This window comes from Ranitomeya variabilis, chromosome 2, assembly GCF_051348905.1.
Source record: "Ranitomeya variabilis isolate aRanVar5 chromosome 2, aRanVar5.hap1, whole genome shotgun sequence".
Classification (NCBI taxonomy): domain Eukaryota; kingdom Metazoa; phylum Chordata; class Amphibia; order Anura; family Dendrobatidae; genus Ranitomeya; species Ranitomeya variabilis.
Window position 1 is genome coordinate 155,690,029 of NC_135233.1, and position 27,287 is coordinate 155,717,315.

The following is a 27,287-nucleotide window of genomic DNA, read 5'->3' on the forward strand; positions in this document are numbered from 1 at the left end:
CCGGAAGTGATAGCTGCACAGAGAAAAACACCCGCCAATGTGTCAGTGGGGTTCAGCAATGCCAGCTGTTCCCCTGCTGTGTAGCCGGCATCGTGTCCTGCAAATGCCACGCAGACACAACAGACCTCCAAATGCCTCCAGTGCAGGCTTCGGCCTACACTCTGCTCCCCCTGCTGACCCTTTGCTCCAACCCCACTAGTTGGGGCTCTAAGAAGACAAGCTTGAATAGGTCCCCATCCTGTTTCCAGTACCGTCAGCTGGTTCCGGGCAGAGCCTTTGGCTTAGGTGCCTCCCTCTGGGTATCTGAGTTCCACCAATGTCAGGTGGTCCTTGGTAGTGCTTTCAGGCACGGGTACCTCCTGCTTAGTAACCGGGTTCCAGTAACGTTAGCTGGTCCTCGGTAGTTCCATTGGCTCTTGGACCTTCGGCTACCCATCCGGGTTCCAGTACCATCAGCTGGTTCTCGGCAGTGTCTTTTGCTCCTTTACCTTCTGCTCCCCATCCTGGTTCCAGTACCATCAGCTGGTTCCGGGCAGAGCCTTTGGCTTAGGTGCCTCCCTCTGGGTATCCGAGTTCCACCAACATCAGGTGGTCCTTGGTAGTGCTTTCAGGCACGGGTACCTCCTGCTTAGTAACCGGGTTCCAGTAACGTCAGCTGGTCCTCGGTAGTTCCATTGGCTCCTGGACCTTCGGCTACCCATCTGGGTTCCAGTACCGTCAGCTGGTTCTCGGCAGTGTCTTTTGCTCTTGTACCTTCTGCTCCCCATCCTGGTTCCAGTACCGTCAGCTGGTTCCGGGCAGAGCCTTTGGCTTAGGTGCCTCCCTCTGGGTATCCGAGTTCCACCAACGTCAGGTGGTCCTTGGTAGTGCTTTCAGGCACGGGTACCTCCTGCTTAGTAACCGGGTTCCAGTAACATCAGCTGGTCCTTGGTAGTTCCATTGGCTCGTGGACCTTTGGGTATCCATCCGAGTTCCAGTTCCATCAGCTGTTTCTCGGCATTTTTTCAGCCTTCTTGTACCTTCTGCTACATTTCCAAGTTCAAGACCCTAAAGACGATGACCCGGAAGACCACCCCTAAGATGACGACGACACCAGAGATGACAACCACTGAGATGACGACGACCCTGGAGACAACGACGACATGGGAGACCGAGAAGCAGAAGAACAAGAGGCTGCAGAACAAAGAGCAGAAGAAGCATAACACTAAATATCAGAGCAAAAGATATTATCTAAATTATAAGCAGAAGACTAAGCAGTGTATGGGGGTGAGTCCGTTCCTCCTCGTGGTGCCTCTGGATAAAGCCTGATGCTGCAGGCCAAACTGAATGCGGACAAATCTAACTCTTTTGTGACAGGCAGAACGGAAGGTGTAATCTTCAAACTTTTATAGATAACAACTACGGGAATGCCTGTCACAAATAAGAATATGATGAAGAACTTGAATATGAAGAAGAATAATAGTTAAATAAAAAGAATATGAACAATGTAACAAAAATAAATTATAGGTAGAAGATGAAGAAGAATATGAATAAGGTGAAGAAGAACTTGATGTCAAAGATGCTGATGATGATGAAGAAAGTGTGGGAGAAGTAAAAAAGAGGGTGAAGGGCGTGGAAGTAGTGAAACATCAATATCTGACAAAATAAAAAAAATCTTAACATAGTCAATATCTTTGTAACTCCGAACGTCTTAAATTTTTTTTAAAATTCCTGCTATTCTATTTGATTGGGCTAAACCTCTATGCCTTTATTTTCTCCGCCACCTCCCCCAATACATCCTACATTATTCTTAGTTGTTTTCCTTCATGTAGAATGAACCTACAAGGAAAGAAAGGGTTTATTTTAATTCCGATATTTCCGTCCCATTGACTTGCATTGGTATCGGGTATCGGTATCGGCGAGATCCGATATTTTGCCGGTATCGGCCGATACTTTCCGATACCGATACTTTCCGATATCGGAAGGTATCGCTCAACACTACTCAGTGATCTTGAACTGAGAGATGGATGATACGTTCTATACTGTGTATAGTAGCAGAAAGGCAGTAGGCCCGGGCGGAAAGGGGCGGTCCTGCAACAGAACGAGAGGCAGTAGGCCTTGGGCAGATAGACAGGCGGTCCTGCAGATGTAAAGATGGAAAATGAAGGAAAAGTTTATTAGCCTTATAGTGTTTTATAGGAAGGTCTTTAGTGGATTCAGCGTGTACGTCCTTAAAGGCAACGTTAAATTATTGTTCAAAAATTTGCACTTAGTAGAATACCTGGTTGGGTAAGAAAAAGTTATTTATAGTATGTTATTTAAAGTATTTAACCATGTTTGTAACGTTCAAGTGTCCTCACCTCCCATAAAGGGAAGCTCTGTTCAAATTTGCTTATTGTTACTGTATTTCAAAATTGTATGTCTGTTTGCTGACATGTATTGTTGTTTTCTTCCCAGTCCAGGAGTACTGGATTTAACCGGGGGGGGAGTGCAGCACCCCAGAGTCCTGGTCGTTGCAGTACTGATGCTCCGCCACTAAGGGGGGCTATGGTACGTCTGATGGCACTGAATGAGTTCACCTGACCAGGTATCACAGACACCAATACACTTCACAGTCTGGCCTCCAGGGGGAGCTAAGGGTGCTATGTATTAGGCCACTCCTCACAATCTGGTAAAACTGGGGGTTGGATAGGAAGTTAGTTAGAAGCTGACTGGGTTGGAACCAGGCAACATCCTGTGGCAGAGGGTGTTGCAGGGGAAGATTCAGGGGGGTCCCTGTCAGGGGTGGGATCCTGACAGAGGCCTAGCGAACAGAGAGAACGTTACGGGACCGCGCCTGCACCTGATCGCGGCGGTACCCTAAGAAAGGACAAGAAGCAAGGTTTATTGTGCTGAGTGAGAAACGAGATCAACGCAACAAGGAGAAACACCAATAGGAGTCGTGCTGTAAGACGAGGCAACATCCTACTGAGGCGCGCAGCCGGTGGCCGGAACGCCGAGGAAGTATAGAGCTCCAGGCCTAACTTCAAACCTATGGCAGGACAGTCAGTTATAGGCGGGCTGTCTCACCCAAATCACCTAAGAAAACATAGGGGGCAACAACAGGAGAGGGGCGACACTAGGGTCCAGGAAGAGCTCCGAGCCTACTTGTCATACGGGTGCGTCCTAGCCATATCATCTGGGGGACGAAGAAGAACATTATAATCGAGTTGTGAGGGAACTTCAGAAACAGACACAACAGTTGTGGGGACTATCCCGTAAGCACAGCAGGGGAGGACCACAACACACAAGCGCTAGAAGGTAGGCACAGATATCCACCTGCAAAGGGAACTCTGGAGGTGCCATCGGACCGGCCGGACTTGCGCAGCCTGGTTAACCGTATTCCGGACTGAGGATCCTGAAGCCTTCAGTAAAGAGGTAAAGAGACTGCAACCTGGTGTCCTCATTATTTACTGCGACCTGCACCGCACCACTTCATCATCACCACCCACACCTTTCATTGGGCGCCCCTCAGCAGGGTCACGGACCGGGTCTAGCCACCATGACAACCCCAGAGCAGAGACTCAGAGGCCCGGTACCGGGTACCCCTCGGCCCTGTGGCAGTGGGGGCGCTACATGTATGCACAGTATGTGTGTGTTTGCATGGACAGTATATGTATGTGTAACTATGCATGTACGGTGTAACGCATATATATATATGTTTATTACAAACACACAGTATTATATTCTGTTGGGAACTGCATTATATTCTATGGGAGGTGCATTATATGCTATGGGGGGTTGCGTTATACTATACCAGGTCAGAATTATATTCTATATGGGGACTGCATTATACTCTATGGAGGACTATGGGAGTGTATTATACTCTATGGAGGACTATGGGTGTGTATTATACTATATGGAGGACTATGGGGAGTTTATTATACTATATGGAGGACTATGGGGAGTGTGTTATACTATATGGAGGACTAGAGGGAGTACATTATACTATATGGAGGACTAGGGGGAGACAATTATACTATACTAGATTGTGGCCCGATTCTAATGCATCGAGTATTCTAGAATATGCATGTCCCCATAGTATATGGACAATGATGATTCCAGAATTCGTGGCAGACTGTGCCCGTCGCTGATTGGTCGAGGCAACCTTTATGACATCATCATCGCCATGGCAACCATTATGACATCTACGTCGATACTGTGCCCATCACTGATTGGTCGAGGCGAATTCGCGGCAGACTGTGCCCGTCGCTGATTGGTCGAGGCAACATTTATGACATCATGGTCGCCATGCTGTGCCCGTCTCTGATTGGTCGAGGCCTGGCGGCCTCGACCAATCAGAGACATGGGATTTCCAGGACAGACAGACAGACAGACAGACAGACAGAAAGACAGACAGACAGAAAGACAGACAGACGGAAAAACCCTTAGACAATTATATATATAGATGGAGGACTATGTAAGTATATTATACTATATAGAGAACTAGGGGGAGTGCAAAATGCAAGATATTCATCGAGTGATTGGATTAGTTATGCCGCAACAAAAATCATTGTTCTCAGCAGCACATCGCCCGGTGAAAACTGCAAATATGCTGCTAAAATGGTACTGTATGTGGACAGATTGATCTACTAGTGATTATTCTGTCCCCATCATTATTCCTCAGTGAGTGTAAAGTGGCCAGAAACAAGCGTTGAATGACTTCAATATTGTTAATCACACTCGTTTAGTGGCCTGACATCGGCACATGTAACTACAACCGAAATGTTTCTGTGTGATGGTGCAATTTGTTAGCATTTGGGGCCCCATTTTTAACTTTTGCCTAGGGCCCCATTTTGCCTAAAACCGGCCCTGCCTGCAGGGTTTGGTTTCCCCATGTTATCCTCTGCCAGCAGGGGATATTTTAGTCTGCTCCTCTACAATTTCCCTGCCTGAACTTAGGTTCCGGTCCCGGTCTGTCTTCAGTGTGCTTTCTTGTCTCGTCTTTCATGTTAGTGACCTGGCTTCTTTACTCATTCTGTCTGATCTCTCCATTCCTGACCCTTACTTTCTATAGTGATCCTGTGCTGAATTCCCTGACCTCGGACCACCTGCCTATACTCCTGTCTCACTCTCTTGTATTTTGCGTACCTGCTCTGACTCATGAGTCAGCTCCTGCAGGTCCGGGACCTGCCCTGTAGTGACACCTGGCAACTACCTGCGGCCAAACCTATTCTCATCACCAGTGAAAACCATGCAATCGCTTAGTCACACCCCTCCAGGGTAAGCCCAGCCCGTGGCACAGTTGGTCCCCACCCAGCATCATCGCACATATTCACCATATTCTCAATGTTCTTTTGCAGAATGTATTGGTTATAATCCATATAATCCGTACGGTAATAGTGATGAAGCAATTTTCTCACTGTCCACATATTAAGCATTCACAGAGGCAGTGGACATATCCTGCCGACTGAACCTAAGTCTAAGGCCAGCAATGAAAAAGAAAAAATAATCTCCAGCATGGATCTTCTAAAAAGTCAATTTATTAGAAACACTTTAAAATGCAAACATTTGCAAAAAAGAGATGGGGTTCCCAGGTGGTCAACGCCGACTCGTTTCGACCATCAGGTCTTAGTCATGGCATGAAAATGGAACCACATATTAACATTTTATACAACACAGAACACTAAAACAACAAGTGCTTAGATTAAAACTCAGGTGGGCAATCAGAACATTCATTATATTAACCCCCTGTGAACCGCAAAAGAGAAAGACATGTCCATGGAAAAAGAACCACATCGGTGTATCAAAAAATTACATTAGCCGGAATAATAGAACCAATTCACAGTGTGTACAATATTTAATATCACCTTCTTATGGAGGAAAAAAAAAAAAAAAACACACAAAAAAATAAAAAAAATAAAATAAAAAAATAAACATTTTTTTAATTATATTAAATAAAGACATGAGATTATTACATTAATCTAACTGCAAAATGAGGTCAAGACATTTGTTCAGCCCTAAGGGCACCCTTGACTGTAGAGAAAATATCCAAAAGGATTCAATCACGATTTAACATCTTACGTCTATGATCACCACCTCTAGGGGGTTTATGCACTTTTTCAATAGCAGTCACTTTAATCATGCTGGTGTTACCTGCATGGATTGTTTTGCAGTGGTGAGAGACTGCAGAAATGTTATGTGATGTATTATTAAGTGCAGATTCTGAGATATGCTTACAAAACCTTCTTTTTAAAGGGCCCACTGTGCAGCCCACATATTGCAGTTTACATAAATCGCATTCTATCAAGTAAATGACACCTTCTGAGTTGCAATTCATGTGCGTTCGAATCGGATAAGTAATGCCTGTCACACTAGAGGTGAAACTAGTAGTTTTTCTTACGAAATTACACGTTTTACACGGGTGGTGACCACATTTAAAAAAAACCTTATATGTTAACCAGGCACTATTTCCTGCAGTCAATTTACTGTTGAGATAAAGACTCGGAGATAGGATGTCACGTAAGGAAGGTGCTTTTTTGGCAAGATATCGTATGTGAGTACGATCTAAAATATGTGCTAGCTTCACATCATTGTATAAAATAGGAACATACTTTTTCACAATTTGAATTATTTCTGCATACTGCGGACTATAAACTGTGGAAAAATGTATCGTACTCAGAGAGTGAGAGGCAGACTCTGTGTGTTTATTCTCATTAAACCCTTTTCTTTAAATTTTTGTAAGTTTATTATTATTCTTGTTGGGGTTCATAGAAAGAGACCCTGAATCCTCATTATCACTCCATAATAAAGACTTCCTATCAATGTCTTTTGTCACTGATTTTGCTCTGTGTAGCATCCAATTAGGATAACCGCGATCTTTAAGTCTGAAAATTGCAGACTCAGTTTCCTGTGTGAATTGTGCAGCTGAACTACAATTTCTTTTGAGCCTGATAAATTCACCCACTGGTATATTCTTAATTACATGTTTTGGGTGGCAAGAGTGTGCCTCCTAAATTGAGTTGCTGTCAGTAGATTTTCTATAAGGGGAAACAGCAACTAAGTTGCAGTCATTGCCACATTAGATGGCTTTTTGTGGTCTTCACATTATACATGGGTCACCTGTGATGTGGTTGGTTTATATCCTTCCATACCACATAATATAATTCTAACCAGCCTGTCATATTTTCTCAATAAGTACAGCACGTACAAACAGGAGATTCAATCTTTTATTATAGATTCAGTTTCTTTTTTGTTGACCCATAATTATTTTTCATTTGACAGGTTGTTTTTTATTCAAAAAAAGGGCGTTAGTATGGGAGGGAAATGTTCCCCTTCATTAGCCAATATTACAGTAGCGGTTTGGGAAGAAAAATATATTTTCAATGAGAATAATACCTTTTCTAATAACATTGTATTTTTTGGTCGCTATATCGACGATTTGATTATAATTTGTAAGGGGGATGATATGCTGATTACGGACTTCATAAAATACGTGAATAATAATGATTTTAATCTCTCCTTTACTTCTAAGGCCGGCGTCACACTTGGCGTAAGACAATACGCCACGTATTATACGTCCGTACTACGGCCGTAATACGGAGAAATGTTCCCAAAATAGTGATCCGTAGTCAGAGTGTGTCAGCGTATTTTGCGCATGGCATTCTCCGTATGTAATCCGTATGGCATCCGTACTGCGAGATTTTCGCGCAGGCTTGCAAAACCGACATCTAATGGATTTATGTGCTCAAATGTTCATTAAAACATATATACAGTATATATGTATATATATATATATATATATATATATATATATATATATATATATATATATATATATATATATGTCATTGAGACACATATATATATATTCTGTATTTAGATTTCATTCAGCGCGATATCTGTGAACAGCCGGTAATTCAATTGCCGGCTTTTCATTTCTCCTGCACAAACCCGACAGGATATGAGACATGGTTTACATACAGTAAACCATCTCATATCCCTTTTTTTTTGCATATTCCACACTACTAATGTTAGTAGTGTGTATGTGCAAAATTTCAGCGCTGTAGCTGCTGAAATAAAGGGTTAAATGGCGGAAAAAATTGGCGTGGGCTCCCGCGCAATTTTCTCCGCCAGAGTGGTAAAGCCAGTGACTGATGGCAGATATTAATAGCCAGGAGAGGGTCCATGGTTATTGGCCCCCCCTGGCTACAAACATCTGCCCCCAGCCACCCCAGAAAAGGCACATCTGGAAGATTTTGATTTTTAATTATTTAAATAAATAATTTAAAATAACGGCGTGGGGTCCCCCCCATTTTTGACAACCAGCCTTGCTAAAGCTCAGAGCTGGGGGCTAGTATTCTCAGGCTGGCAAGGGGCCATTGATATAGGTCCCCCCAGCCTAAAAACAGCAGCCCGCAGCTGCCCAGAAAAGGCGCATCTATTAGAATCACCAGTTCTGGCGCTTTGCTCGCCTCTTCCCACTCGCCCTATATCTGTAAGATGCGCCAATTCTTGGGCTTTGCCCGGCTCTTCCCACTTGCCCTGTAGCGGTGGCAAGCGGGGTTAATATTTGTGGGGTTGATGTAACCTTTGTATTGTCAGGTCACATCAAGCCCACGGCTTAGTAATAGAGAGGCGTCTATAAGACTCCTATCCATTACTAATTCTATAATTATATGTTAAATAAAGACATAGCCAGAACAAAATCCTTTAATTGAAAAAACGACAAAACTTCTTTAATATCCTCAATTAAACCATACTTACGACCTCGCCTAATTCCACCAAAGCCCTCAATCTTCTGCAATAAAAATAAAATTAAAAAACAACAATATACCATACCTGTCCATCGTTCTGTCCCACGCCGTAATCCATGTCATGGGGATAATTAGCTTTCAACCTGGATGTCTTATAGACACCTCTCCATTACTAAGCTGTGGGCTTGATGTCACCTGACAATACAAAGGTTACATCAACCCCACAAATATTAACCCCACTTGCCACCGCTACAGGGCAAGTGGGAAGAGCCGGGCAAAGCCCAAGAATTGGCGCATCTTACAGATGCGCCTTTTTTGGGGAGCTGCGGGCTGCTGTTTTTAGGTTGGGGGATTTATATCAATGGCCCCTTACCAGCCTGAGAAAACCAGCCCCCAGCTGTGAGCTTTATCAAGGCTCATTGTCAAAAATGGGGGGGAACCCACGCCGTTTTTTAAAATTATTTATTTAAATAATTAAAAAAACAGTGTGGGGACCCTTCTATTCTTGATAACCAACGTTGCTGAAGCTGACAGCTGAGGATTGCAGCCCCCAGCTGTTTTACCTGGTTGGTTCAAGAAAATAGGGGGGAACCCATGCCGGGTTTTTCATTCAGCTCCTGCTGTCACTGTTATTAGCGGCAGCAGGTGTCAGATGATCGGAGTAAGAGTCACAAAAGTCCCCACCTACTGTCATCATTCTGACTTTAATATAACTCTCATCATTCTCTTCTGCTCACGCCAATCGCCTACAGAGCAAGGGAGAATGATGAGAGTGTCTTCAGCACCCGCCGCCGGGGAACAGCGCTTACTGTAGTGCTTCTTCCCCGGCAGCCGTTCGTGTGGTACTGATACGGCACACGGATGGCATCCATGTACGGTACGTGTTTACATGGACCAATTGACTTGAATGGGTCCATTTGATCTGTGCAACTGCACAAAAATGGACATGTCAACGTATGGGTTACTCGGACACACAGTCCGTGAAAAAACACAGATATGTGCACAGACCCCTTCATTTGAATGGGTCTACATGTGTCAGTGTCTCTGGTACATGTTAAAACTGTCACCACACGTACTGGAGACACTGACATGCGAAAGAGGCCTATGGCCGGGTTCACATTTGCGTTCGGGGGCTTTGCAGAGGAGAGGGCTACGTACTTCCTCCTTTAAGCCCTGCCTACTTCCGCATACTTCTGCATGCGTCCTGTGTACCTATCTTTAACATTGGGTACGCAGGATATGCGGTTGTATGCGGATGCGTTGTTTTGATGAGCCCACCGTCCACACAAGACGCAACTTGTTGCGTTCTCGTGCGGTCGGGGGCACGTCAAAACAATGCATGTGCATACATCCGCATACATCCCCATGTCATGCATACCTAATGTTAAAGATAGGTAAGCAGGAAACACGCATAAGTCCGCGGAAGTATGTGGAGCTTAACGAGGAAGTACGCAGCCCTCCGCAAAGCCCCCGAACGCAAATGTGAACTTAGCCTGAGCTAGCTAAGTCGGCAGGACATATCCACTGCCTCTCTGTCTGCTTAATATAAATATATGGACCGTGAAAAAACTACTTCCTCACCATTGGGCCGGCGTCACACGAGCGTATAATAGGGACGAGTGCTGTGCGATAAAACATCGCATAGCACTCGGACCAGTAAAAAATCTATGGGGAAACTCACATCACCATTTTTTGTTTCGGGCGTATTCAGCATACGAGTGAAATCACAAAATGCTGCGATTTTACGCGTATATTGCCCGAGTCTCGCCAATGCAAGTCTATGGGTGCGAGAAAAAAATCGCACACCACACGGATCATCCGTGTGACTTGCAAGAAATACGCACACATTTTTCTCATTTCAACCCATTGAGCCATTAAATTCAATGAGGAAAAGCAGTGAGAAATGTAAAGCCATACACATGTCATACGGATACATAGGTGCGAGGAAATCGCATCACCGCATTGGAAATGGATTACATACGGATCACCATACCGAGAACATTTGTGTGATTCTCGGGCAAAAGAATCGGACCGATTTTTCATACGTTAAGTGTGACTCCGGCCTTACCAGAAGGATTATATGGATCATGATTAATAAGTTCTGCAAATTGACATTGTGCCATGCATTAAGTGGTAATATTTCACAATTTTTGTACATTATATTACTTACAGCAAAATATTTTAAATGCAAGAAAAGTATGTACATGTGCAATTGTTGTTTAGTTTCTGAATGCGTATAGGGAGAACCCACATGTTGTATATTTTTTCTTAGTTCCGCGTTTATTTTCTTTCCATTTATTTTACTTTTTTAATAATTCATAAATCCCACTTTGTCTCTCTATTGTTAAGCCTTCATTGTTAACCTTGGAAATCTGTTGCCAGGTTTTTAGAGCAGCATGATGTACAGGCAGAGACCCTGATTCCAGCAATGTATCACTTACTGGACTGCATGTTGCATTTTTCATAAAATCACAATTTCAATCTGCTGCAGATCTACCAGTTCTCTGAATATCACCTGTAAATCCCTATCCAAAACTGTACTGTAATCTCAATCTGTTCTGCACAACTGGTGTCTACCACTTTATGGTCATTGTATGGGGGTAATAGCGGTCTGGGTCTTTGCATAGCTATTTTTTCAGTAACGGCATGGACATCTGCTGAGGTTCACTTTTACCCACTCTCATTGGGGTGTGCCACAGTAATTGTACACATGTTACCTAGGCTAGAGGTCCACTCAGACGTGTGTCGCTGAGCTTAACTCCTAGCAGCTACGCCTCTGCAGTGAGCTTTGTATAATTCCGTCACACCAATGATTGGCAGCTTTCTATGTACATTCACCATAAGAAGGGATCTGCCAATCAGTGGTGGGGGCAGGGTGATACAAAGCTCATGAATATGGAGGACTACACAGCAGCAGGTTTTCTTGTCCTCTAGTGATAATGTCTTGCTGATAAAACAGAGATTTTATAAAAATTAAAGCAAGCAGCCCAATAAGTGGCACATCGGTGGAGTCTGGGTCACTGTCACTACATTATGACGCTGTTAGATTAGGTGTCAAATACCTGGTTAGAGATTGCCTTTAAACTCTGACTATTATGGACCTTTATATCCCCAATCCTGCATTAATATATTACTGGCCAGTTCAAAGGGCAGATGATCCTCACACAGGTAACCATGTGGATGCCAATGTATTCCAGTATATTACCTTTTCATTACAGTGCATAAAAGCCAAGCTAAAGGACAACAGAAATAATGATATACGGGAAGAGGAACCAAGGAGCATTTTGAAAAGATAAGTATACAGATATGAAACATGCATGATATGTCGTTGTCCAGCGAAAACAAGTTATCAGATGATTGGTTTCTTCAGATTCGAGTGAGCTGCATTCCATAGTTCATTTCGGGTACCAGAACTCTACTCGAACTTGAACCTGAACCCAGTAGAAGTCAACAGGGGCCCAATATTTGGTGCTGTAAAAGATCGTAGTAAGAGCTAAGGGGCAGCAAAAGTCTGTCTCTCTCCCCAGACTTCTCTCGGAACTTCGAAAACTAAGATGGACTTCTCGGAGAAGTCCGTGTTCACAGTTCAGCACCCAAAACTAGGTGTCTGTACAAACCGCAAACCTTACAATTCAGATTCGCTCATCTCTAGTTATCACCTGTACAAAGAATAAGTAATAACTCATTGATCGCTGGATGTCCGACTGCTGTGCCCTGCACCGATCAGCAGAACAGAGGGACTTTTATGCCTATAGAGTGCTTGCTCCACGCTTGCCACCGTCCTTAGTAAATGAATGGAGTGATGCTTGGGCATGCATTCTCCAAAAGTAGTCTCAGCGTTTGGACCCCCATAATCAACAATTTATAACCTATTCTATTGATAGGTGATAGCTTGTTTTCATCAGATCACCCCTTTAAACCCTTCACCCCCAAGGGTGGTTTGCACGTTAATGACCGGGCCAATTTTTACAATTCTGACCACTGTCCCTTTATGAGGTTATAACTCTGGAACGCTTCAACGGATCTTGGCGATTCAGACATTGTTTTCTCGTGACATATTGTACTTCATGATAGTGGTAAAATTTCTTCGATATAACTTGCGTTTATTTGTGAAAAAAATGAATATTTGGCGAAAATTTTGAAAATTTTGCAATTTTTCAACTTTGAATTTTTATGCCCTTAAATCACAGACATATGTCACGCAAAATACTTAATAAGTAACATTTCCCACATGTCTACTTTACATCAGCACAATTTTGGAACCAAAATTTTTTTTGTGACGGAGTTATAAGGGTTAAAAGTTGACCAGCAATTTCTCATTTTTACAACACCATTTTTTTTTAGGGACCACATCTCATTTGAAGTAATTTTGAGGGGTCTATATGATAGAAAATACCCAAGTGTGACACCGTTCTAAAAACTGCACCCCTCAAGGTACTCAAAACCACTTTCAAAAAGTTTATTAACCCTTCAGGTGTTTCACAGGAATTTTTGGAATGTTTAAATAAAAATAAACATTTAACTTTTTTTCACACAAAATTTATTTCAGCTCCAATTTGTTTTATTTTACCAAGGGTAACAGGAGAAAATAGACCCCAAAATTTGTTGTACAATTTGTCCTGAGTACGCTGATACCCCATATGTGGGGGTAAACCCCTGTTTGGGCACACGGGAGAGCTCTGAAGGGAAGGAGCACTGTTTTCCTTTTTCAACGCAGAATTGGCTGGAATTCAGATCGGATGCCATGTCCCGTTTGGAGAGCCCCTGATGTGCCTAAACAGTGGAAACCCCCCAATTATAACTGAAACCCTAATCCAAACACACCCCTTACCCTAATCCCAACAGTAACCCTAACCACTCCTCTAACCCAGACACACCCAACCCTATTCCCAACCGTAAATGTAATCCAAACCCTAACCCTATCTTTAGCCCAAACCCTAACTGTAGCCCTAACCCTAGCCCTAACCCGAGCAATAACCCTAGCCCTATCACTAGCCCTAACACTAGCCGTAACAATAGCCTTAACCCTAGCCCTAACCCTAGCCCCAACCCTAGCCCTAACCCTAGCCCTAACCCTAGCCCTAACCCTAGCCCTAACCCTAGCCCAACCCTAGCCCTAACCCTAACCCTAGCCCCAACCCTAGCCCCAACCCTAACCCTAGCCCTAACCCTTGCCCTAACCCTAACCCTAGCCCTAACCCTAGCTCTAACCCTAGCCCTAACTCTAGTCCTAACTCTAGTCCTAACTCTAGCCCTAACCCTAACCCTAATGGGAAAATGGAAATAAATACATTTTTTAATTTTTTAATTTTTCCCTAACTAAGGGGGTGATGAAAGGGGGTTTGATTTACTTTTATAGCGGGTTTTTTAGCGGATTTTTATGATTGGCAGCCGTCACACACTGAAAGACGCTTTTCATTGCAAAAAATATTTTTTGCGTTACCACATTTTGAGAGCTGTAATTTTTCCATATTTGAGTCCACAGAGTCATGTGTGATCTTGTTTTTTGCGGGACGAGTTGACGTTTTTATTGGTAACATTTTCGGACACGTGACATTTTTTGATCGCTTTTTATTCCGATTTTTGTGAGGCAGAGTGATCAAAAACCAGCTATTCATGAATTTCTTTTGGGGGAGGCGTTTATACCGTTCCGCGTTTGGTAAAATTGATAAAGCAGTTTTATTCGTCGGGTCAGTACAATTACAGCGATATCTCATTTATATCATTTTTTTTATGTTTTGGCGCTTTTATACGATAAAAACTATTTTATAGAAAAAATAATTATTTTGGTATCGCTTTATTCTCAGGACTATAACTTTTTTATTTTTTTGCTGATGATGCTGTATGGCAGCTCATTTTTTGTGGGACAAGATGACGTTTTCAGCGGTACCATGGTTATTTATATCAGTCTTTTTGATCACGTGTTATTCCACTTTTTGTTCGGTGGTATGATAATAAAGCGTTGTTTTTTGCCTCGTTTTTTTTTTTTTTTCTTACGGTGTTTACTGAAGGGGTTAACTAGTGGGGCAGTTTTATAGGTTGGGTCGTTACGGACGCGGCGATACTAAATATGTGTACTTTTATTGTTTTTTTTATTTTATTTAGCAAAAGAAATGTATTTATGGGAATAATATATATATATTTTTTCTTTATTTAGGATATTTTTTTTATTTATTTTTTTACACATGTGGGGATTTTTTTTTTAACTTTTTACTTTGTCCCAGGGGGGGACATCACAGATCATTGATCTGGCAGTGTGCACAGCACTCTGCCAGATCGGCGATCTGCTGTGCAGGGCTGCAGGCTTACCAAGTGTCTGCTCTGAGCAGACACTCGGTAAGCCACCTCCCTCCCTGCAGGACCCGGATGCCATCTTGGATCCGGGACCTGCGGCGAGGAGGGAGGTAGGAGACCCTCGGAGCAACGCGATCACATCGCGTTGCTCCGGGGGTCTCAGGGAAGCCCGCAGGGAGCCCCCTCCCTGCGCGATGCTTCCCTATACCGCCGGTACACCGCGATCATGTTTGATCGCGGTGTGCCGGGGGTTAATGTGCCGGGGGCGGTCCGTGACCGCTCCTGGCACATAGTGCCGGATGTCAGCTGCGATATGCAGCTGACACCCGGCCGCGATCGGCCGCGCTCCCCCCGTGAGCGCGGCCGATCGTGTATGACGTACTATCCCGTCGGTGGTCATACGGGCCCACCCCACCTCGACGGGATAGTACGTCAGATGTCAGGAAGGGGTTAATAAAATGTTTCAAAGCATTTAGACTTCATATATAAGAATGGGTGGGCTTTAAAAAGTCATCTTTCACAAGTCATTAATACTATTAACAATACCCAGAGACATTAGCAAAATTAGGATTATTTAGTCTAGAAAAAAGATGACCGTGTATAAGTATATAAGGGGACATTACAAATATATCTCTGAGGATCTGTTTATACCAAGGAAGCTGACGGTCACAAGGGGGCATTCTCTGCGTCTGGAGGAGAGAAGGTTTTTCCACCAACATAGAAGAGGATTCTTTACTGTTAGGGCGGTGAGAATCTGGGATTCCTTGCCTGAGGAGGTGGTGATGGCGAACTCAGTCAAGGGGTTCAAGAGAGGCCTGGATGTCTTCCTGGAGCAGAACAATATTGTATCTTACAGTTATTAGGTTCTTTAGAAGGATGCAGATCTGGGGATTTATTCTGATGGAATTTCGGCTGAACTGGAAGGACAAATGCCTTTTTTCGGCCTTGCTAACTATGTTACTATGTTACCATTGGTCTTTCCATATAGTTCAAAAGAATCTTTTAGGTCACCCAGAATGCCGGGGCCAGGGTGCAACCCCTGCACTCACTATACTTACACCTCTATTAATAAGGTAATCTTTAAAGTTTTGTGTTTAATGCTTAGACAGCACTTTAATTTTCTTTTGGCACCTTTCATACTAATGAGATTGGATTTTACTAACTGTTTAAATATTTTTTTTCTTTGGTCTCAGTTACTTAAAATTATTTAATTTTGAGCAATCAGAAATGTGATTTAATGCTGAATTGAACATAACCCCTTTACAAATAGTTTAACTGTTAATTTCGAGGTGGAGTCTCAAAGTGTTTTACTGCATAGAGATCTTATGTTGTAACTACCGATCTTTTAATGGGCTTCTGGGATCTCTGTAAATGCAATAATGTGATTAAGACATGCTTTTATAAATATTTGTACATCTGTATGTAAATGTAAAAATATTTATTGGGGCTATACCTATCAATTAAAAGCAATTACAATTAAAAAAAAATCTTGACACACTGACATATAAGAGATGTATCAATATATATACATATATATATATCTATATATGAGGCATCGTGATTACTCGCTAATCCCGCCCCTGCACAGTAGCTCCGCCTCCAACCACATCACCACACACAATCCCGCCCCCACCTCATTACCGCACACAATCCCGCCCCAACACATCCCCGCACACAATCCCGCCCCCCAACCCATCACCGCACACAATCATGCCCCCAACCCATCACCGCACACAATCTCACCCTCCACCCCATCACCGCACACAATCCCACCCTCCACCCCATCACCGCACACAATCCTGCCCTCCACCCCATCACCGCACACAATCCCGCACCCCAACACATCACCGCACACAATTTCACCCCCCAACCCATCACCGCACACAATCTCGCCCCCAACCCATCACCGCACAAAATAACGCCCCCCACCCCATCATCGCACACAATCCCGCCCTCCCACCCCATCCCTGCACACAATACCGCCCTCCCACCCCATCACCGCACACAATACCGCCCTCCCACCCCATCACCGTACACAATACCGCCCTCCCACCCCATCACCGCACACAATCCCGCCCTCCCACCCCATCACCGCACACAATCCCGCCCTCCCACACCATCAGTGCACACAATCCCACCCTCCCACCCCATCACCGCACACAATCACGCCCCCCAACCCATCACCGCACACAATCACGCCCCCCAACCCATCACCGCACACAATCACGCCCCCAACCCATCACCGAACACAACCATGCCCCCACCCCATCACCGCACAAAATCCCCCCCCCACCCCATCACCGTACACAATCACACCCCCCCACCCCATCACCGCACACAATCCCACCCCCACCCCTTCACCACCCATAATCCAGCCCCCCCACCTCTTCGCCACCCATAATCTTGCCCCCCCACCCCATCACCACCCATAATCCCACCCCCCACCCCTTCACCACCCATAATCCCGCCCCCCACCCCATCACCACCTATAATCCCGCCCCGCGCCCCGCACCCCATCACCACCCATAAAACATCACCACCCATAAAATCACCACCCATAATCCCACCCCCACCCCATCGCCACCCATAATCCTGCCCTCCACCCCATCACCACCCACAATCACGCCCCCCATCCCATCACCGAACACAATCACGCCCCCACCCCATCACTGCACACAATACCACCCCCCCACCCCATCACCGCACACAATCACGCCCCCCACCCCATCACCGCACACAATACCTCCCCCCACCCCTTCACCACCCATAATCTTGCCCCCCCACCCCATCACCACCCATAATCCCACCCCCCACCCCATCTCCACCCATAATCCCACCCCCCACCCCATCTCCACCCATAATCCCACCCCCCACCCCATCTCCACCCATAATCCCACCCCCCACCCCATCTCCACCCATAATCCCACCCCCACCCCATCTCCACCCATAATCCCACCCCCCACCCCATCTCCACCCATAATCCCACCCCCCACCCCATCTCCACCCATAATCCCACCCCCCACCCCATCTCCACCCATAATCCCACCCCCATCCCATCTCCACCCATAATCCCACCCCCCACCCCATCTCCACCCATAATCCCACCCCCCACCCCATCTCCACCCATAATATCACCCCCCACCCCATCTCCACCCATAATCCCACCCCCCACCCCCCATAATCCCGCCCCCACCCCATCACCACCCATAATCACACCCGCCCACCCCATCACCAACCATAATACCACCCCCCACCCCATCACCACCCATAAAACATCACCACCCATAATCCCACCCCCCACCCCATCACCACCCATAATCCCAGCCCCCACCCCATCACCACCCATAATCCCGCCCTTCCACCCCATCACCACCCATAATCCCGCCCCCCACCCCTTTACCACCCATAATATCGCCCTCCCACCCCATTACCACCCATAATCCCACTCCCCACCCCATTACCACACATAATCCTGCCCCCCACCACATTACCACACATAATCCCGCTCCCCACCACATTACCACACATAATCCTGCCCCCCACATCACACTCGCTAATCCCGCCCCCTGCACAGTAGCTCCGCCCCACCACATCACCACATATTCCGGCCCCAAACACATCACCACGCATAATCCCACCCCCCACCACATCACCACGCATAATCCCGCTCCCCACCACATTACCACACATAATCCCCCCCACCACATTACCACACATAATCCCGCCCCCCACCACATTACGACACATAATCCCCCCACCACATTACCACCCATAATCCTGCCCCCCCACCACATTACCACACATAATCCCGCCCCCCCACCACATTATGACACACAATCCCATCCCCACACATTAAATTGTACCTGGTAGAAGTCAAGGAAAGATCTTTGAAAATGACGAAAATGACTATACATTTAATTGTGTTTACAGAGAAATGTTTACTTAATTTATGTTTCGTTATGAAATTTGTTTAGATGATGGAGTGAATAAAAAACGCACATCTTACTGAATCCAGTTTGTTTTTGATTTTACACTGTGAATAAAATGTATTTTTAGTATTATTCAGATTTTTAATGATTATTATTGTTAACTTCATTTTAAGTTAAATTACCACCTGTGTAAGCGCTATTGAATGTTGTCATTATTTACTTTAGTTTAATCACCAGCAGCATTAATTAGATAGCAATGAGCATGCTGAGCGTTAGCTGGCTGGAAACAGCTAGTATATATATACATATACATTATAACAGATCAAAAAGGATCGACAGACACACGTGAGAAATAAACAAATATATTTATATTTTGAATATTTTCTTATTGGTGGTGGCCCTTTTTGCTGTGTGATTTTGATTTATGTGCCTCATATACCATATATCTTACATATTGATGGTGTAAATTATTTGAATTTGTTTGGATTTGGTCATTTTAGGAATACACGTGTTCCAATAATACTATCATTATTAATATTTACCGGAAAATAAAGGTATCACGCTAAAAGCAATACCTTGTGCCATACTGGCTGTCAACCATAAGCCTCATCAATCAAGGAGACTAATATACTAATAGACTAATAATAGTAGTATTGTGCAATGCTGTTAGTAGCGGTCTCATATGGTAAATGATAAATGCTTACTTATCTGTGAGTTCCCCGAGTCTTAATCGTGGGATGCCATCCCGATCCAGTGGGTAGACCGTGGGTGCAGGATACTCCGGTATCTGGGCGGCGGGAGCAAACAGAAACGCGCAGAGCCAAAGGCGCCCCGGCCGGTGACGTCCCTGGATGTGCAGGAAAAAAATGGCCGACAGTGCTCAGTAGCGTGTGACATCACGAGGCTTATGGAGCTGGGGCAAAATACAACCAACGCGTTTCGAGGGACTTCGTCCCTCTTCGTCAGGGTTACCGCCCTTTCTTGCTAGATATATGATAGCTGACTCTAGTCCCTGCCCTATTGACACCTAATGTGCCAAACAAAGAGTACCTGCAGCCATGTTTAGATAGATAACAATGCTAGGTTCAGCACATTAGGGGTTAATAGGGCAGGGATTAGGGTCGGCTAGCTCCGGCCGGGGCGCCTTTTAGCGCGATACCTTTATTTTCCTGTAATTATTAACCAGTGACAGAGGTGGCACAATATCTGTTTGGTCTCAGCAGCTTCGGTGCCACTTCTCTTAGCACCAGTGTGTTACAATCATCATTATTAATATTTGTTTATTTCGCAGGTGTGACACTGGCTTCATATTGATTTGTTATCTAGTATACTAATACATCTCTTATGTGTCTCTGTTTCAAGATATACATATATATATATAATATACTAGATTGTGGCCCGATTCTAACGCATCGGGTATTCTAGAATATGCATGTCCCTGTAGTATATGGACAATGATGATTCCAGAATTAGCGGCAGACTGTGTCTGTCGATGATTGGTCGAGGCAACCTCTATGACATCATCGTCGCCATGGCAACCATTATGACATCTACGTCGATACTGTGCCCGTCGCTGATTCGTCGAGGCCTGGCGGCCTCGACCGATCAGAGACGCGGGATTTCCATTATGACATCTATGTCGATACTGTGCCCGTCGCTGATTGGTCGAGGCCCAGGTGGCCTCGACCAATCAGAGACGTGGGATTTCCAGGACAGACAGAAAAGCCCTTAGGCAACTATATATATAGATATACAGTATATAATTTTAATTGTTTTTAATTGCTGTCCGACATCTAATTCTGTGCCTTTAAACACCTTGCATAGGGGTCCTTGTGTACGTGTGGACACCTTCAGGGTATGTTCTGTCACCATTTGTACAGCACCAGACCCAATTAGCTTCCCGATGAGGAAACCAGACGGCTTTGGAAAAATAAAGTCTTGTTTACTGACATCAGAACTTATATACAGAGGGTAGGAGGAACAATGCTTGGCTTTTTCCTCTGAATTACATAACAGAGGTGCAGAACAGTTTTGGATGGCAGCACATCCCTTGTGAGGAACGTTACAGATGCATAGTAGGTTACATTAGGGGCCTCCATCTTCCCGATACAGCGACACACAGGTCAATGTGCTATGCCGTGCTACTGTACCCTTGCTGCATTCTTGTGAACGGTGTAAGGGGGCTAGCTACCACCTTATGAACGTGCCCCAACCTGGCTGATCCCATATTCTTTCACTGCTGATCTCCAGGTCACTGAGACTTTCTGTGCCTCTTCTAGCTTAGGTGCCCCAACTTAACTGCGATGAGGAAAACTACCGCCACTGTAGAATTGCTTGCGGAATGACTTGCTTCCTTGTCGACTGGTACTTCCACACACATCCAATGATGATACATGTTTTCTGGGGGTGTCCTTCCTTTCTTAAAGCTCACTGTCAATCAACTATAAAACCAGGAACTCACACACAGGTCCCCATTACTCCTCCCCAGTAGGGACTGGCCCTATAGTTAACCATGTCTCCCCTGACTAACCATAAACTGCAGCCTACATGAGGGTAAAACACAAAATAAAACGCCATTTACACACAATAAAACAATGGGGGTCTTCAGTAAGGTTTTTAAAACTTTTATTCCTCCTAAAAACTATACTGGGATTTTTTGGCAGTATCTTGGATAGAATAGGATTATTCCTCACTATACACCAATATTTCTTAAGTAATATTCGAATGTATAGAGAGAACAATTAGGTATGAATTAAGTATTTCTGTAGTGGGTACAATGATCCAATCGTTTTAATTTTTGTTACATTTTTTCATATTATTTATTTTTTGCAGTCATTATATTTATATTTAGATTTCTACTGTTTTTTCTTGTTTTAATTACCTGTATTCTTTTACATTATGCCCGCCATGTACTGTTTTCTGGAGATTCTATAATTCATAAGGGTAAACTGCACATGAATATACTGTGTTTGGAACCAATGGGTTTATTAATGAAATGGAAGTGCCACATCATCTCCGTCCAGCACATATGCCAGAGGTGACTTCCTGTTTGGATATAGCTGATGAAGGGGATGGACTGTCTCAGAAACGCGTCGTTTAAGGGCAATAGAGATTAGTAAAATACCGTAGTAAGTTTACCTCTACCTGCTCGTCCCCCTCTGTGGCAGCGACTGGACGATACCGCAAACTCTATTCCTTCAATTTCCATATTTGTGATTACGGCATTTTTAAGAAATTTCTTTCACATTATATATGTTTTTTTACCTGTGGATTTTTCACATCTAATTCAAGTGTATGAGGAAAATCTTCACACAAAAATCAGTATCCTTACAGGAGAAAAAAATTTTTTGTGGATTTCAAACAGGCACCACAGGTCAGTTTATGCAGTGTAAAGAAAGCACAGTAGGCATGAGATTTCTATAAATCCCATCCATTTTGATGAAACTGTAAGTAGCTACTGTACTTTTTTGCTCTGTGAAAACACCAAAGTCAAAAACTCACCATAACCTCATTGTGCAGACGTATCATAAAATAGATGAAGTGCTGGAGAAATGGAGCATCATGATTTGAACAGGTGGAGAAAATGATATCATAGAGATGAGCTAACCGAATTTAAATGTTTGGGGTTTGTACCGGACTGTTAGTGTGGTGCTAAATGCCGAAAACGGACTTCTCCCAGAAGTCCGTTGCTAAGTTCGGAGAAATTTCTGAGAGAGAATAATTTTCCAGCTCACAAGTTTGGGTCCCCATTGTTTTCAATGGGGACAGGTTTTGGTTCAAGTTTGGGTACAATTCTGGTACCTGAACAGAACTTTGAATTAAAGTTTGGGCCAGGTACCAGAACCAGAACTTCCACAGGTCCGCTCATCGCTAATCATAAAGCTTTGTGTTCCTGTATACTTAGAAGGTATTTTCATAAAAGACTTCTAAATAAGACAACCAAAAATGTTGTATTGCTAAGGAAAATTAAAAAATACCGCAATGTTTATGTAATATTACAAATATACAATATTTCTCCAATGAGAAAAGTTTTAAAAGTCAGAAATAGATTATAAAAGAATGTTGTAAACTTATTGTAACTTTAATGCCAAGAATGTGGGAGATGCTGCAGACGACTCTCAAGAAGTAATTCACAGAAAACATTTATCTTATTTATTATGAATGATAGCACTATTTAAGGACAGAAGTGCTAGAAATGCTACACGCTGTATGAGGTGCTTGGTGTAGTGCTGGGATAAATGCTGTGGCTGGGGTTACCAGTTAGGGTGGGGCTGTACTGAATAGAGTCTCTTTGGAAAAGTCTCAGCAGCAGCCCTGTCCACCATACACAGAGTAAAAAGACAGTAAAAACATGGGAGGCAGCCTGAGCAACAGGTTATGAGCAGCCAGAAGCTCCAGCACCTGGAGGACTGACACAAGCTCTGAAAACTTGAAGCAAAGCACTGTGAGAAGAGACTTGAGAGGAGCTGAAATAGGATGAAATTGGAAAGTGTGGACAGCCAGTGACTGTGAAAAAAAGCAGATACTGTAGAAGAAACCTAATCAGCCTACTGAAAGATTGTCATACTAAACAATGCCAAAGAAAGAGGTCAGGAGGAAGAGATAAGGGAACAGAGGAGTGTCAAATAGTTCCAAAGAAAAAAAAAAGTCTCTCTGGACCCAAGAACAGAGTTGGCGAGCATCTGAGAACAGCTCATAAGAACTTCCCACCCTGTTCTGCTTGGTTGATCTAAGTTTTGGGGAACTTTACATAGATAAGGAACCTGGAGTACACCTCATCTCATCAGTCATTCATTCCTGTCTCTGCAGTTGACTCAGCCTCAGCCCAAGACAGAAGCAGGTTTTACTTTTGCAATCCAAGAGCTGTAATGTGAAACTGAGCTACACTTGTTCTGAGAGCCTGCAGCACCGAGTCAGAGAGCCGAGCTGAGGACTTCTGCCTACGTACAAGCTGCAGGAGAAGACACACCACTACCGTCCACAGCTGGTCACCGCAGACATCTCCACTGGGACTACCCTGGTCGCAGCCACAAGGCATAAGCTCCCTCTCTCTGTCCACTTCGCATGATTGACAAGAAGGCTGAAGAATATCTAGCTCAAGCCCAGCAGGTTTCAAGGAAGCTTCTCTAGGAGTAACATGCTGTACTTTGTGGAATAAGGACTACTTGGAAATCTACACCACAATGTAAGTATTTTTTTAGCACTAGGAGAACACACACTCAGAGGCAACCTGCCTGGTACCAGGTATGGTGAAGCACCAGATCCTGGTGGCAACTCAGGAAACATAAACTTACGCTATCTATCTAGCTATCTATCTATCTAATCATGTATAGTATTTTTTCTTTTGCATATATTATGGTAGTTTTATTAGAAATGTTCCCACTTGATGTCCCTCAGGGTATAAGTACTAGCACTAGACAACTCGTCATAGCTTTTCTGTGCATGTAAAGGCTTGTGCATGCTCTTATTGAACATTAGTTGCAGGTTGGATATTAACAGGAAGATTTTTTGTATTAGGCAGTAAATTAAATTTATTAAAATACTCCTCGTTTTCTGGCTGTGAATACAATCCAGATCAAATATTGACATATTTTTCAGTTGGGAGGAAGGAATTATTCTTGGATGCTTCAGCCTGGTGAGACTTTTCTAGATGGAGCAAAGAGTAATAAGTTGTAGATGGAATTCACCTAATGTTTGTGGAAATGTGGACTCAAGTTATTTCATAGGAAATACTAATATTAGGGCAAAACCTATTAAAGTTCATGACTTTACAGAATGTTCTTCTGTGCCTTGTTGAGTAAATTCATGGTACCTGTGGATACAGTTGTAATTTTTAATATATTAATTGACTTAGTGTAGTAATTAGTTCTATTCTCTATGTGGTGTGTTTTCTCTAAGACATTAATAAAGACTTTAAAAAAGTATAGACTTTATAGCAAAAATTAAATTAATCTAAGTTAATTAGATATGACAAGTAGATATATCCACTTTTTTCAGACAGATGACAACATCTGGTTTGAATCGGGCTTTAACTCCGAGGCAAACTTAATAAATGACTACATCCCTATTTCTGCTACATAAAGATATAGGATGTTGCAATGAATATCGTGGATATTGCAGATCACCGGGCAGTGATGCATACTAATGATAATGTATGAGTACTGACGACTGTCACATTAATTACATTGCTCATGTAGTAGTCGTATAGTGTGTCATTTTCGGAATTTTTACAATATGACGCTCTTAGCATGAAGGAGAGATCATCGTCCTTTACAACCACTAAATGTAGCCCTAGACATGATGAGAATTCTGTAGCTCTACCATAATTTACAATATGGAGTATTAATGCTCCAGTGTCTAAATTACATCCTATAATCTACCAATAACCAAACTACTGACATCTCATATTACAATATATATAGAGTTCTAGAATGATGAATATTGTTGACTGTGTTTGTAATTATTTCTGACTTACTTGTGTTTCCTCGTCTATATTGGTTGCTGCATTTTACCAAATCTGTGTCCTCGCTAAAAATTAATCCTTACAGTACTTTGTAGCCCTTTGTTTCCTGATTCTGCTCCTAGTACCCAACCACAAAACTGATATTTTACTGCAGTGGCGCACATAGCATGGCACGGTGCCAATTTGTATGACAATCACCATTTTTGTAAGTTCTTATCTTAGTGATCAGTCCGCTGGAAAGCCTTGCTAGCTCACTCTTATACGGGTGCTAGCATTTCACTGTCGGTTTGGTGCCCAATTAGCTATTACTGGTGGCTGGTGAGTGCGGCTATTCGTCTTGTGGTGTGGGACAGCAGAATACTCAACACTAAGTCTTACAGACTTCCTTAGGTTTGCAAAAGATTTACACTTTAGTGAAGAACTAAAAAAATTGCTGTGCCCATAGTCAGTGCCCGTATGCCTTTATTGTGGCCAGTGTACAGAATTGCTACATGCCAAGTAGAGAAGTGTGGGGGAAGCTTCTGTACATTTCCTTATAACATAATACTAAACCTCTATAGTCATAGCTTATGTAGAAGTATTAGATATAGTTCAATGGCTGCCTGCTGGTATCTAATCATCTTATGTCCCATAAATGTCTTTTTGATCTTGGCTGATTTGGAAACAAGAACAACAACAACATGAGTATATAATAATACACAGAAATAAGAGCAGAAATAATCTATTTAGCCAGAAATAGCAGGGCTATTCTCATTTGGCACAACTCATCTGCTGTCTATGATTTTATATAGGCTTGTGGGTAAGCGGACCTGATTTTCTCAGTGGTAGATTAATCTTTGCTACCAATGCTACTTTGTGATGTCGTCATATGGTTTATATTGTTTGCAGCATAGACCCCCAGTTGTTTGGCTACCATGTCCAACAAACTTATTGACATACTCATTACTTACCTAAGAAATCCCATCGCTTGAGGCCCGGAGATTGCCATAGAGCATTGGGGTAGTGGCGTTGCAGCGACTGGGGAGTCACCAATCCATAACCGGTTCATATTTTGTGCAGATTTTGCATGGAAAAGACTGACAATGAATGAATGACAATGGGGCTAGTCTATCTGTGCACCCGCTGAAATGTCTTAAAGGGCGCTGATTGATAGGCTGTTGGTATACTCATATGGTATAGAGCGGTGGGGTGAAAGTGTGGAGAACAGGGGGAATGCCCTCCTAATAAATACACCATTCTCTTATTTCTTCAAGCACGGACAGATCGGAAGGTGCCCTTACTTAGGCCAGATTCTTATGACCCTTACGCATTAGTTGAGTACATGCTGTCTTGAATTGCTTCCCGTAGATTTAGTCACCTCCTAGAAGATGTAATATTACATCCAATACAGCGATAGCAAGAGAATCGCTCTTTGTAGCAGCTCAGCAAAAAGGTCAAAACTGGTGGCCGAGTAGTGGTGGTCGTAAGTCCTAATAGCTCATATGGAGGTAGTTGGCTTCCAGAAGGCATACATTAGAAATAATGAATAAATCTTAATAGTCAATGTATTAGACCCCTCAGCCTCATTATCACACCCTTCGTTTTACAACAAAAAAGCCATAGATTTCAAGCATTAAAAAATTCAGAACATTTGTTCATGTGGTTTTCCTATAAAAGCCTGCATGAAAAATGACCATACACATAATATGCCTGGTTAATATGCTTTGTATGTTGTGCATTTTATGTAACACTATAGACTTTCATCTAAAACATGGTTTGGATCAAAAAAGGAAATGCAAACAGTAGAGACCATTCACATTTTTTGGAGATAAATTGTTAACCCCTTTCTGCCAGGTACAGCCCATGCATGGTGAAGGTGTAAGGAGATGAGCATACACTACAGACTGT

The 27,287-nt window shown here is 43.5% G+C and overlaps 1 protein-coding gene across 5 annotated transcripts in view; it reads left to right on the top strand.

The window, feature by feature from the left end:
* The first annotated feature begins 23,240 nt into the window (after window positions 1-23,240).
* ADGRG6 (adhesion G protein-coupled receptor G6) overlaps window positions 23,241-27,287 on the top strand; it is a 212,109-nt gene continuing 208,062 nt past the window's right edge. For 2 of the 5 annotated variants that reach the window (XM_077283105.1, XM_077283107.1), the window contains exon 1: window positions 23,247-24,122. In XM_077283105.1, coding sequence (XP_077139220.1) covers window positions 24,121-24,122 — 2 coding nt within the window. In that variant the 5' untranslated portion in view covers window positions 23,247-24,120. Of the gene's footprint in view, window positions 24,123-27,287 lie in introns of all 5 variants that reach the window. The other 3 variants (XM_077283104.1, XM_077283103.1, XM_077283108.1) reach the window with 3 other exon arrangements.